Raw genomic sequence first — 14078 nt, forward strand, 5'->3', positions numbered from 1 at the left:
AAAAAAAAAAAAAAAAAAAAAAAAAATGATGCAGTCAAGAGACAGGAAACATGAAATATATGAGGCTGCTGGTACCCTAACAGCAGACTGCTTTAAATGCTGTAAACTTTTTATATGTAGAATTACTATCTAAACAATGATGAAATAGTGCAGTGCAGCAAATATATAAATTAATAACAGTCATTTATTAGCAAGGCTTATACATAATTGTATTACTCTATACATCCGGCACAACAGGGGCCGGGGATATAGCTCAGTGCCACAGCACCTGCCTGGCGCATGCAAAGTCCTGAGTTTGATCCCCAGTACCAAAAAAAAAAAAAAACACTGTCAGAACAGTAAGTTCGTTTACATCATCATCACTACAAACACCTAATGTGTTCAGTGTGACATAAGGATGGCTGCAGTGTCCGTCTGTAATAGAAATCTTCCCACAGTTCCTCATTATGCAGCATGTGACCGTGTGTAAAGAAAATAGCATTTTTGTATTTTATGCAGTTTTAGGTAGTGGCTTAAGTTCAAGCTTTGGTTTTAGACTGATGAGCGTGGACTCAGCAGAACGTGACCCCCGAGCTCTATCCCCAGCCCTGAGATACTGCATCTTTAAACGGGGAGGAATACTTTCTTTGTTTTGTTTTTCAGGAATGAAGTCAAGGAAATAATTCTTATTCTGGTGAAAATAAAAGCTTTGAATCAAGCCGAATCCCTCATAGAAGAAAATCACCTAGACGATCTGAAATCACTAAAGAAGTTTGAATAAACTTTGTAAGAAAGTACTGAAATGAGATTTTAACGTAGTCACACTCAGTGGCTTGGCTGAAGAAAAGCTGGTGCCGCTCCATTCCCTCTGACGGAGGGTAGGGTTTGCAGAAGAGCAGAGCTCGCTCCCTCCGTCCCCGCACACTCTGCCTGCTGGCAGCATGAAAGGGTCCCCTTCCCGATTCTGTTTTTGAAAGAATTAAATGCATGGGAGCAGTAAGAACTCAGTGTGTTTCTTTTTCTTTCTACTTCTTTTTCAGTTTTAAAGGGCAGTTGGAGGAATTCTGCAGTGAACTCTTTCAACATAGAGAAGCATGCTAAGTCTTCTGACTTCTGAACCATAAAGTTGTGCTTATTGAACTCTATTTATTTAAATAATAAGTCTTAACTGGAATGAAGTGTTAAATATTTGAGGCATTTTAAGGCATTCCACAACCAATCAGCGAATTGTACTTCAGAAATCTGTGCCAATTTACTGAATCAACACAAGGGTAAGAGAGCCCCATTATATCCCCATTGGCAATACATAGGTACTGGTATCATCATCTTGTTAATTCAGTGCAAATTTGATAAGTAAAAAGAAAATGATTTTGTTTTGGCTGTTAGAAAGTAAATGCGTTGGTTTTAGCTATTTGTAATTCTTTCTGAAATACTCATCATTTTTAAGGCCTTCATATTTAAAAATACTGATCTATTGCCTGTCCTGCATAGCAAATAGTTTTTTGGTCACCATTTTTCTTTTAATTTTTGTCTAAGATGGTTCCTGGCATAAGTCATAACTTATTAGCAATTTCCTGCTCTTTTTTGTCATTGGTGGTATAAAAAGGAAACATTTTAAATATTTAGAATATGTGATTCATTTTCTGCTAAAAATAATACTTGTCAGCTTAAAGAGCTACAACACAAGGTAATAAGTTTTGACAATCGATTTTGCTAGTAATTTTGTTAACATCTATTTGTTAAATAACTTGAGCAGTTTTAAATATCTATTTTGTAAATTGTTGCCCAAAAGATACTGAGCAAAAATGGTTAATATTATAGGCTTTGTATCATTCTTCATCACTTCTATTTTCAAAATTACACAGAATGTATTTTCACAGGTATGTTACCTCTACTGCAGTGAAGCCTTGATTCACTAGTGTGAGGGATTTTTTAATTTATAGTACTTGTATAAATAAGGTGGCAGTAAAATTGCATCTGTAAAATTCAAACCATTGCTTAAAAGCATTGAGAGATGGAGGGGGAAGAGGGATAGTAAAAAGAATTAGGATGTGAAATGTACACAAACCAGCTCTCGATGATGAATGTAGCTAGGGTGTACTGCAAACATGCATGTACTAATAAAGATAAAAGTTTTTAAATAAGCCAGAACAAATTTGTGAAAAGGAAAAAAAGCATTTAGTATTCCTGTATAGCCAACTTCCCCAGTGAGAAATTTTCATTTTATTGTTATCCTTTCAGATATTTTTACCAAAGTGTACATAAAACTTTGTTATGTAAATGAGATACTTTGTTGTGTATTAAATTTGTAAATTTTTTACTATTAAAGCTAATATTTGGAAACTATCCTGACTCTTGGAATTTTAATTACAGATGTACTGGATGTGTGTGTTCCCTTAATGTCTTCTCTTCTGGACAGTACTAGAACTGCTTTCAACTGTTCTAATCATTTTAAATTTTATTATGCCTGGAGTTTGAACCTCAAAGTTCTGTCATACGCTGTAACTCAAAAATTACTGAACTTACCTAATCATAAGTACGAATTTTTTTCTTCCTTTTCCTGTGAAATGGACAGAATAAAGGAGAGGAATACAGCTAGCAAGAACAAAACATTGACTTGGCAACTCACTTTACATCTTAATTATTACCCTGAATTTTTCTTCAGCTTGTTGTTCACTTAAAGAATGTGACACTTTGGGCCAGGGATATAGCTCAGAAGCACAAATGCCTGCCTGGCAAGTGCAAGGTCCTGAGTTTAGTTCCCGGTACCAAAAAACAAAAAAAGTGAAACTTTCATAGAGCTTACAGAAGAAATTAAAAAAAAAAAAAATTATCACAATGAAACAATCATTTGAAAACAACTGGTTTTTGCATTTCATAGGTCCAGGACAAAATCCCTATGTAGATGACTCCTAAGAAATACATAAAAAATTTTAAAATGATATAAGAAAACAGCCCAGTATCCCTAATTACATCTAGCAGTGTAAACTGCAATAAAAGTCCAGCAAAGACTTACGTGTATACAATTTTTAACTAAAGGATGAAGTTCATTCAGTGGACAATCTATACCAGTATTGGTAGATCTAGAAAATCTAATTTTGTGTGTCACCTATCTTATTTCTGTCTGCACAGACACACACACACACACACACATAAAATACAGAGGGATTTCAGATCTAAGTATAGGACTCAGAAACAGAGGCTTATAGAAAGACCACAGAATCTCTGTGATTTGGGGGCAAGTAAAAATTTCTTGAGAAAGTTATAAAGAGCACTAACCATAAAAGAAAAAAAAAAAAATTGAGCTTGGGAAACTTATGCAAAAGTGGTCAACATCTTATGTTCTCAGTGAGAAAACCACAATAATACACAATTTCACATCTATTACAATGATTTAAAGGTACAGTGTGGATGAAGATGTGAAGCCATTGGAACACTCACTGATGATGCAAGTGGAAAAGGCGTAACTTTTGGAGAACGGTTCATGTGTTTGTTACTGAAGTTAAATATTAACCTGCCACAGAGTAGCATGGAAAAAACCAGCAATGTATGACCCAGAGAGCAGCAGAAAAGCAGGCACTTAATATGGAATGGCTTATGAGAGCAGCCGGATGTCAGATTTATGAAAAAGGTTTTAGCCATTACAAATATTCACAGAACTGGAAGTTATTAAAGGCAAAGGAATATAGGATGAGAATGTTGCATCAAATAGAGAACATCAACAGAAATGGTTCTTTTTAGAAAAAGTTTTTAAAATGTAATAAAGTAGGATTATATATCATATGATTATAAATAACCACTTTTAGGGTGACCAGCGATCCTAGTTTATCTGGGATTTAGGGGTTTTCTAAGAAGTAGGACTTGCAGTGCTACAACTGGAGAGCAGTTTTAAAAAACACTTTATGTTCAGCAGATTGTCTTAGTCTTTAGATAATTGTTTCACTTTTATTTTAGTACCTAGAAATGTGGATCTAGATTCAGTGTTCTGTATGTGTATAGCCTGTTTTCCAGCACCATTTGTTACAGAGACTATCTCCTCCAGCGTTTTTGGCCCCTTTGTCAGAGATCAGGTGACTGACAGTGCCTGGGGTTGTTTCTCATCCTCTATTCTGTTCCACTGATCACAAATCTGTGCCAGTAGCATGCTGTTTTTATCACTGTAGCTAGGGGAGGACTTTCTGAGCAGAACCTCAATTATACAAGAAATAAAATCAACAAATCCTATCAAACTAAAAATCCTCTAACAGCAAAGGAAATCAACAGTGAAGAGAATGAAGAATAAAGAGACTACCTACAGAATGGGAAAAAATATTTGCCAGCTATTCCTTGGACAGAGGACTAATGTCTAGAATACAGAAAGAACTAAAAAAAAAAAAAAATTAGGTCCCCCAAAATAAAAGACCAAGTATGAATGGCTAGTAAACACATGCAAAATGCTCAGTACCTCTGCTTTTAGAGATTCATATGTTAAAACACTAAGATACTACCTTATTCTGAAAGACTGGTTATCATCAGGAAATCAGATAAAATGCTAAAGCTCTTCTACAATGTTAGTGGGAAGTATGTACTAGTACAATCACTACTGAAGTATAGAGATTCTTCAAAAAAACTAAAACTAGAAATTCCATTCAACCCAGCTATTCTTCTAGGTATCTTCTCAAAATAAAGACTTATTACAGTGATACATGCATACCCGTGTTTATTGAGGTACAATTCGTAATAGCTAAATCTTGGAAGCAGCCTCTATGTTCATTACCAGATGAATGGACAAAGAAAAAGCGGTATTTATACAGACTGGAGTCCTACTCTGCCAGAAAGGATAATTTTGAGTCACTTGGAGGAAAATGATGCACCTTGAGACAATAATTTAAATGAAATAAATCAGACATAGAATCTTAAATACTGCATGGTTTTTCTTAAGAAACCAAAAGTGTAAATATTTTGAAGAGCAAAATAAAAGATAATAGGAAACAAGGAAATCTTTTGCAAGTGAAAAGGAGACCAAGGGGCAGAGAAGTATATTAAAAAGAATTAAAATGTGTACAGCTCCCCACAATGAATGTAATTATTACACAGAGCAAACATGTACTAATAAAACAAGTGATAAGTTAAAAATACACACACAATATGGTAGAACAGGCAAATTCAAGATCATGACCTCCTATGAAAACACTGAAAAACAAGCAAGGTCATAATCAACTTTTGTCAGAAATCTGAAGAACTGAAAAATGTAGAGCAAACAAGCAAATGCTGAATCTGCCAAGAAACAGTGATATCAGGATAGGCTTATGGGGCTGCGGATATTACTCAATGGTAGAATATATGATTAATGTTCAAAGCCTGGGTTCAGTAAAATTTTTGAGAAGCTATCTGAACAAATCATTTAAATACTAGATGATGATCCAGGTATTAAATGCTCCTAGTTAGATGGCTGTATTAACCCAAAAGCAGTGTCTAAATGTTGCCATCTGGCAGACCTTCCATCTACAAAGACTGGAACCCACAAGAGAACCTGACCAAGATACACATGTTCGACTCCCCAAAAAGCCCATGTAAACAACCCTGAGGACAACTTTCCAGTTGAAGGCTTTACAAGCTGCTGTCCCCCATTCAACCACAGAGAGCCAAGGATGTCCCAGACAGACATAATACATGGAAAACAAATAAATACACAAAATAAGACACCTAGAGGAAACAGAAGTTGTAAGAAAACAATTTCAAAAGAAAAAATTCTTATACCTTTAGTGCTAACAGAATAAATGCATAGATATGGAACTTTCACAAGTTGAAAAAAACTATATTATGTACTGAATTGTGAGATTTTAAATGACAAAGAATTGCATGATAAAGCTAGGGCTACACATAAAACAAAAATAGGTTTTAAAAAATGGATACCCAGGTCTGTACAGGGTATCTAAAATCCAAGCACCAGGAAGAAACAGAGAACTCAACAAGTGTTCTTTCCCATGAATGTTACACCAAAACCCCAAAACAATGGATAAAAATACACCCACACCAAACAATGTCACTGAAAATTTCCTTACTGTGAAAGTGTGAAGACTAACACTTTCTACAAGCTATGTATGTTTAAGGAAAAGAAATCAAATCTTTGGATTTCACAATACAACAGGGAAACACAGATGATGGAGCAATACCTTTAAAACTATAAAGGAAAATTATCTCCCACCTAAAATTCTGCTATCAATAAAATATGATAGACATGCAAGGTCTCAAGACTTTTACTACTTTTTTCTAGAAGCGACCAAGGAATGTACTCCACAAAGTTAGTGGCCAGCAAAATGGAAAACAGAATTCAGTACACAAGGACACTCACGCCACCACTTCCTGGAAGTATTCTGTTTTGACTTAAGAGTAAGAGCTGCAGTTTGATTCACCATGCTCTTTCAAAAACTCAGAAAATACCATTTATTATCTCCAATTACATTTCTGCTAGACCTCAGCTGCCCAGTTAACTCTGTAATCCAACCAGACACCTTAGGGTAAGGTTTCTGTTCAGCAGAACTCGCTCAGAACCTTAACCATGAACTTCCTCAAAGTGCTTTCGTACTTTCGGGGAAGCTAAAACCAGATTGTGATCAAAGACTGTCCCCAGATTGTGATCAAAGACTGTCACGTTCTTGAAATGTTCATGTGATAATGACAAGAAAATCCTTTTATACTTGTTAACAGGCTTTTCCAAACTAAATATATTGTTTAGGAATGTATATATATACAGACAGCAAACTAAAACAAACACCAGGGAATGGTTAACATAGGATGATGTAATATCTAAAACAAGGGAAGTGACAAATAGTTGTCTTCTTAGATTTTAGTAAATGCTCTATTTCTTAACCTGACAGTGGGTTCACTTTAACTTAATTTGTTCTACAATTACAACAATTTTACAATTTTGTAATTAGAACATTTACAATTAGAAATTTTCTTTTTTTTTTTTTTCGTTTTTTTTTGGTTTTTTTCCGGTACCAGGAATCAAAGTCACGACCTCGTGCTTGCCAGACAGGCGCTGTGCCGCTGAACTAAATCCCCAGCCCCTGTTCTATAATTATTTAATTCACAATTTAAAAATAGCATCCCACCCACTTCAGATCCGTGCTGACTAAAGCACATTCTGAGGATGCTGTCTTCTAGTGTAGCACTGCCTCCAAGAAGGGAATGAACACTGGGTCATTCGGCACATATATTCTCTTTTTCAGTAATAAACTGCTACAAAAATCTTATTTTTTGAAAACTAATTTAGAAAAAGAATGCTTAGTTTATTTAAGGGTTATGTTCTTATAAATAAACATAAATTGCTTTCAAGATAAACCCTCTAAAAGACAATACATCCTCCGCAGGTAACCAAAGGCTTCTCAGAATCAAGACTTTTTTGATGCTTCAATTTCATCCCATATTGCAGCCTGAATTTTTGAAGTATCATATTCCCTCATCATATCAAATTCAAGCCATGGCTGACTCCACTTCTGAGCTTCTTTCATTTGTTCTTCAGTTAAACAAAGATCAAATCTGATTCCTTTAATATTAAAATATGGACGTTCCCAGCGTTTGGACCAAGGCCTAGGCTTCATTTTTACTTTCAGCTAAGGGAAAATAAAGAAAAAGATTAGCCAGGCTGCCAAGACAGAAGCGAAATTTCTTCTGAAGTTTTCATTAACTCTCTCTTATTTTATACTTTCATTGCCATATGTGCAACCCGTACCTCGTTAACAGGAACTTCTTTGTTGGACTCTGGTGTTACTGGCTTCATATTCACATCAAAAGTGCTGTACTCAGGAAGGGCATCTCGTAAGTACAGCAAGCTATCGTCCAGCCGTTTCTCTAATTTGACCACTTGGATCTCATGGATTCGAGGATTATACAGATCAAAGCAAATCTCAACACCTAAAAAGATAACATATTCGTACACTCTAAGTCCAGATCCTGTAAAGACCTCAAAATAGTAGAAGGTATTTTATAAAGGAACTAGTACAACATTTTGCAGGTGGGAAATGTGACATAAATTTGTAATTTTTAAGATGGCTACTGAAAAAAACAAGCTAAAATCCACCTGAAATACATAGAAAACGAGAAAACCTGGATTAGAGTAAGTCTAAAGAAAAATGTCTTCTATACATATGGTGTCACATACCTCTTCAATTCTCTTAAGGCATTAATTTAGAGAAAGTAAGAATGAATACATCACTATGTCATGTTCTCATATATCCCAATTACTTGATTAAAAACTGTCCAGGACTAACAAGATTAATGATATAAGAAAAGGACAATTTTAAGTTTTAACTTTGGTGTGGAAGCCCCTCTTAAAGAGGGCCCATTTGCCTTCCACATGATGCAAGACAGGCACAGCTTTGAGTATAACAAATTGCTATTAAATAGTACTTTAATATATCCCAGGTAAGAGCATACTTAGAGGCTTTCTGAAATAACATGAAGAGAATTAAAAGTACTATTATGTATGCTAAAGCTTCTAGTGTTTTCTAACAGGACCCAATCCAATATTTACTATATGTAACTATTTTGTTCCAAGCACTGATCCAAGAACTGTGCCTACAACAAACTAAAATACAGTAAAATCTTTCTCTCAGGAAGCTAAAATTCTAAGTGGATGACAAAAACAAAACAAAAAACACCAACAAGGTAATTCGATACAGTGAAGACGAGACGGGTGATGGCCCTGTGCCTGGGAGGGTCAACCCTAAACAGTACAGGCAAGGACGTTTCTGAGATGACATATGAACTCATGCAAGAAAGGACCAAGAACGCTCCAGGCAGAAAGAATAACAAATACAAAAGCCCTGAGGTGTGGAAAACTTGCCATGTTGGAAAAAACAGGGAAGGGCCCATTTGGCAGGAATACAGTAATGTGGTAAGCAAGGTGCTGTGATTTGAATGTGTCCTTCCAAAATCCAGGCTGAAACTCCCAGTTGTGGTGGTATTAAGTGGGCCCTTTAGGGAAATCATGAGGGTCTTTATCCTCACATAGTGCCTCACAAAGGAGGTAGACAAAACTATCCCGGGGCTCTTTGCCCTTCTGTCTTCCGCCAGGCGACAACTCAGTATTTGTCTCCTCCAGAGCACAAAGCAACAGGCGCCGTCTTAAAATCAAGGAACACGGCCCTCACCAGACAGTAACCTGCCCTGATCTTGGACTTTTCAGCCTTCTGGACTGTGAGAAATAAACCTGGTCTTTATATATTAGAGCAGTTTGGGCATTTACTTTTAGCAGCCCAAACAGGGTAAGACACCAGGAGCATCATTATGCTTATCTTAGTGTTCTCAAAAGTTACTCCTGAAGGAAATACCCCCACACGGCTTCACAGTGCCTTGTTTCCTCGCTTGATGTAGCCACGCCGGGGAGCCTACTTCTAATGGCCATTGACCCTACAATAAAAGAAGCCTTCAAGAGCATGCAGAACACCGATTGTATTTCAGCAAGTGACACAATTCCCAATCCACTCTAAGGCAACAGACTCTCAAGTCTCTTACAGCAGCTACACGTTCAGGTTCAACTTTTAAGCGTCTCATCTCAAGAAAGAGAAAACGAAAAGGAATTAATCCTGAGGTAACATTTCCTAAACAATTACAATAATGAAATAAAACCTACCTTGTCTTTCAATAGTATTCCTAAGAGTAAAAGTAGCTCCAAGTCCACTTCCAGACCTCTGGATGCAAATTCCCAGAAACTGGCTAAATTTTCCTTGGGCATATGGGTCAGATGTAGTTACACGTAGTATGCTTCCTACAAATCGTAAGAGAATCGAATTTCTACATGAAATTCAAAAATAATGTTTCTAGGTAATTTACCTTCTAAATATTTTAATATCTTATTAGAAGTACCCCAAAAGGATAAAAACACAGATATGTGACGAACAATCTTCTTATACACAGAGAATTAACCCTCCAACTACCAAGAAAGAAAAAAGAACTCAGCTCTTACTGACCGACATAGAACTCTGGAATGTGGAGTACTTTTCTCCTTTCTAACATATCCTTTCTTTCTATCTGAAATTTCAGAGGATCTGTTCTTCCCCTAGGAGGAATAAATTCAGGACTCAAGAACCTGTGAAAATATAAATAAAAAAAAAAAATTAAAAGCAAACTTGGGCCATAAGAAAAAAAAAAACGTGCTTTACAAAGAAATGGAGAATATGATGTTGACACATTTTATTCTTCAGTTTCTAATTTTTTTTTTTTCTTTGAGACAGGGTCTCACTATGCAGTTCAGGCTGGCCTTGTTATTATTTGAATTGTTATCTCCTTCTGACTCAGCCTCCCCAGTGCTGGGATTACAGGCATGCGCCATCCCTCCCAGTTTCATTTTCTAAATAAGAAGCCAGTGTTATTTCTAAAACTATTCATTTCAAAAATTGTTAATACTCATAATACCTAACAACTACTGAGTACTCCTGGCATTTTGTTAAAAGCATCATGAAACACATAAATAGCTATTGTGGTTCACATCTTAAATGTCCCCCTTAAAAGGCCCATATGCTAAAGGCATGGGTGCCAACCTACAATGCTCCTGGAAGGTGTGGAACCTTTAGAAAGGGGAAGTTAAATCATTAGGGGTGTGGGCTTGTGGGGGATGTTGGGACCCAGCACTTTTTCTGTCCTGGCCTGTGTAAGGCTAGCAGTTTCATCTACCACGCACTCCTGCCATGAAGTACTGTCTCTCCACAGGCCCAAGGAGAAAGGGACAGCTCAAAGCAACCATGCGCTGGAAGAACCCTTCCTCCTTTGAAGTGAATACCTCAGGTACTCCATCACAGTACCAAAGCACTAACACAGTTGCATGATGTAATCCTTATAGCACAGATGAGTTTGGTGTCATCAGACAAAGAAACTAAAGCTTGAAGAAGGCAAAAAACTGACCCACTATTATATTAGTTATAAATCTGTCAAGTCAGATTCAGTCAGTCTCCAAAGTCGATGGCTCTACTCAAAGACCTCACACTAAGCTATAAATTACAATAAATTAAGCTGGAAAAGACAGACATGCCAACTGCAAATATTTTAAAATTAACCTTATTTTCTTTAACCGATTTTAAACTCATTATAAAACATTAATGTATTGAAAAAGTATGATATTACAACAAATATTCATGCCCCTACCACTCAACTCAAGAAATAAATTATCAACATAGTTGAAGATTCTGTGGATCCTTTTTTCTTCCTATACTTAATTACCATCCTAGACTTATTACTAGGACCATATTTATTATAATTATAGTTAATTACTATCCTGATTATTCTCAGGAATTTCCTTTTCAATTTTCTATTATGAAAATTTTCAAAACTTCCAGAGTTGACATAATCATACAAAGAACAGCAATATATTCTTCATCCAACTGTACCAACTGTCAAAATTTTCCTATATTTGATTATTTCCTAGGCCATCTGGGATGTCAGATAGAAAGGCATGTCATTATTCAACAACTAAGAAGGCTTAATTCTAAGAATAAGGACTTTCGTCTACATTATCACAAGACCTTTGTAACAGCTAAGAAAATTAGCACTGATTCAATCATGTGCAGTGGTAACTCGGTTCACACACGATTTACACACTGTACTGGGTTGTTAGTCTCTGAAACTACTATTATTCACCAGCTTCCCACTTTTATAACATTGATCCTTTTGAAAAGTGAAGATGTGCTGTCTTATGGACCACTGCTGGATTCTAGATTTATTATTTCGACATCCCTAGACTGAGGTTAAACACTTTTGGTAAGAGTATTACAAGGAGATAATGAGAGCATCTTCTTCTGTCACCATCAGAAGGAAATAATGTCAGACTGTACCACTTTTGGTAAAGTTAGGTTTGAATGTTGAAAAGTGTCCTTTCTACATTTCTTTCCACTTTATATGTGCATATATGTTTAGATTTACTACATAAAGTTCCCTGAAAGCTGGTTTTTACACATTTGTGAAATTCATTCATGTTTTTAAAAGTTTGCTCTAGCTCATTCATTTTCATCACTGAGTAACATTCCAATACATGATTATATTTGCCTGTTCATATATATATATATATATATATATATGGCAGCTCTAAACATTTGTTACAATACTGTTCTATTCACTCCTATTCATAGTTCCCTGTACATAGGTATTAGATACTTTAACCTGTTTGCCTTCTAGGTGCAAAGGTGTATACAACTTCAAATTTATTAAATCCTGCCAAACTGTTTTCCAAAGAATAAAATTACATTCCCATTTAACTGAGTTTTAGTAAGCAGTGGCCTTTAAGAGACAGATTCCTTGCCAGGCACTGTGGTGCACCCCTGTAACCCCAACACTCTAGGAGGCCGAGGGCAGGAGGATCTCAAGTTTGAGTCCCTCCTGGGCAACTAACCAAAACCCTGTCTCAAAATTAAAAAACAAATGAATAAAAATTAAAAAGGGCTAGAGATACAGCTCAATGCAAAGGCTCTGGGTTCAATCCCCAGTCCTGAAAAAAATGAGAGAGAAAAAACAGATTCCTTAGAAAAAAAGGAGTTATAAGACAATCTTTTTTTTTTTTTTTGGTTTTGGTTTTTTTCCGGTACCAGGAACCGAACTCATGACCTTGCGCTTGCCAGGCAGGCGCTTTGCCGCTGAGCTAAATCCCCAGCCCCTAAGACAATCATTTTTAATCTCTAGGTTTGTGCTATAGAGCTTTTTTAAATTTTAAATTAAAAAAAAAAAATAGAAAAGATTTCAGAAAGCCTCACATCAAAGTTTGTCCTCTAAGGGGCTATCGAAAAGTGTTTTCACTTAGCTGGGTGTAGTAAGACACGCCCATAATCCTAGCATTTGGGAGGCTGAGGCAGGAGGAGTTCAAGGCCAGCCTGGGCTAGAGCAGAGTAAGGCCGTGCCTTAAAAAAAAAAGTTTTCACAAAGCTCTGCAGGAATACCTTTGCTAAGTCTTGCTTGGATCATTTAAATTAACATGAAACTCCCCGGTTATCAACAATTCATTTAAATGAATCAGAATTTTAATTACACTGTTTTGAAGACCACATTTTAGGCACAAATCAGAGCAGAGTTTTACTACGATATTCCATCTGCCGGGAATGCCCGTCCAAAGCATGTTAAGCTTGGGCCAAGTGATTCCTCCCCGGAGATAGAAAAGATCAGGTAGAAAAGATCGGCCTCAGTACGCGAACAGGAATAAGACGTGTCCGGGAGGGGAAAGCACCGCAGAGGAAAGAGCTTCCAATCCCGGACCGCTACTCCTACGGCACCCGCAGCTGTCTTAATGAAGGGACCAAAGCAGGTTAGGGGAGAAGCAGGAAGTGCAGCACGGTGCGGGCAGCACTGTGCACCCCAGCTCGGGCCCGGGAGCTCCGGCCCCGCGCGCCCCGCCAAGCTGGCGGCCGGCGGGCTCCACGCCCCGGCCCCGGCCTCACCTCCTCTCCTCGCGCGGGCGTCGGCGCTTGTCCGCGATGACCGGTTTCGGCGGCGGCCGGAACGCGCCAGGCTCCGAAGGCCCATTGCTGTGCCCGGCGCGGACCCCTGCGGGAGGAAGCCGCGGAGGTGAGGACTCGCGCCCGCCCCGAGCTCGCGGAATCGCACGTCTCCACCCCGCGAGGGCCAACAGCCGGGTCGCCCAGCCCGCCTGGAGCACCTCCTACCAGCCGGACCCTGGACTCCTCCAGGTCCTCAGCGAATGAGCCCCGGCTCCACTTACAGCGAGCGACGCAGCCCAGCCCAGGAAGCAGCCCTGGAGACGCTCGGAAGCTGTGGGCCAAGCCCAAGGTGCCCCCGTTCCCCACTACGATGCAGACAGCCATGCCTGCTCGCACACGCCGGGACTACAACGCCCAGAAATCAATGCGACGAGGTCGTAGCCACGTGCTGTAGGATGGCGGCTGATAAGGGACAAAACAGATAACTCTCCACCTCCGCCTTCCCGCCTGGCTATTTTTGAAGAAGTACATTCTTTCCCAAGTTCTCCAAAATGTGTCAAGTTACACTCCTCCACAGGGTATTCTCAAAGTCTCTCTTAATCAACTGTTTTCACTTTCTCAGGCAAGGCTTTCCTATTTTAAAACCCATTATAGACTCTCATTCGTAGGAGGTACTTCCATTAACTAACTCATTTG

General features: G+C 38.0%; 2 protein-coding genes across 2 annotated transcripts in view; one reads left to right on the forward strand and one right to left on the reverse strand.

Moving 5' to 3' along the window:
• Positions 1 to 2325, forward strand: part of Gcfc2 (GC-rich sequence DNA-binding factor 2) — a 27911-nt gene extending 25586 nt beyond the window's left edge. Inside the window, exon 17 of the mRNA XM_005385461.2 lies at positions 643 to 2325. Within this exon, the coding sequence (XP_005385518.1) occupies positions 643 to 760 (118 nt within the window). The 3' untranslated portion in view covers positions 761 to 2325. The remainder of the gene's footprint in view (positions 1 to 642) is intronic.
• Positions 2326 to 7214: 4889 nt separating this feature from the next.
• Positions 7215 to 13809, reverse strand: Mrpl19 (mitochondrial ribosomal protein L19). The gene is made up of 6 exons (XM_005385463.2): positions 13664 to 13809; positions 13383 to 13488; positions 9936 to 10054; positions 9599 to 9733; positions 7697 to 7878; positions 7215 to 7577 (listed from the first exon to the last, which is right to left on the reverse strand). Exons 1-6 carry the CDS (start codon positions 13764 to 13766, stop codon positions 7356 to 7358), a joined length of 867 nt encoding a protein of 288 aa, XP_005385520.1. The 5' UTR covers positions 13767 to 13809; the 3' UTR covers positions 7215 to 7355.
• Positions 13810 to 14078: the final 269 nt, after the last annotated feature.

This window comes from Chinchilla lanigera, unplaced genomic scaffold, assembly GCF_000276665.1.
Source record: "Chinchilla lanigera isolate Chin_1 unplaced genomic scaffold, ChiLan1.0 scaffold00023, whole genome shotgun sequence".
Taxonomy (NCBI): Eukaryota; Metazoa; Chordata; class Mammalia; order Rodentia; family Chinchillidae; genus Chinchilla; species Chinchilla lanigera.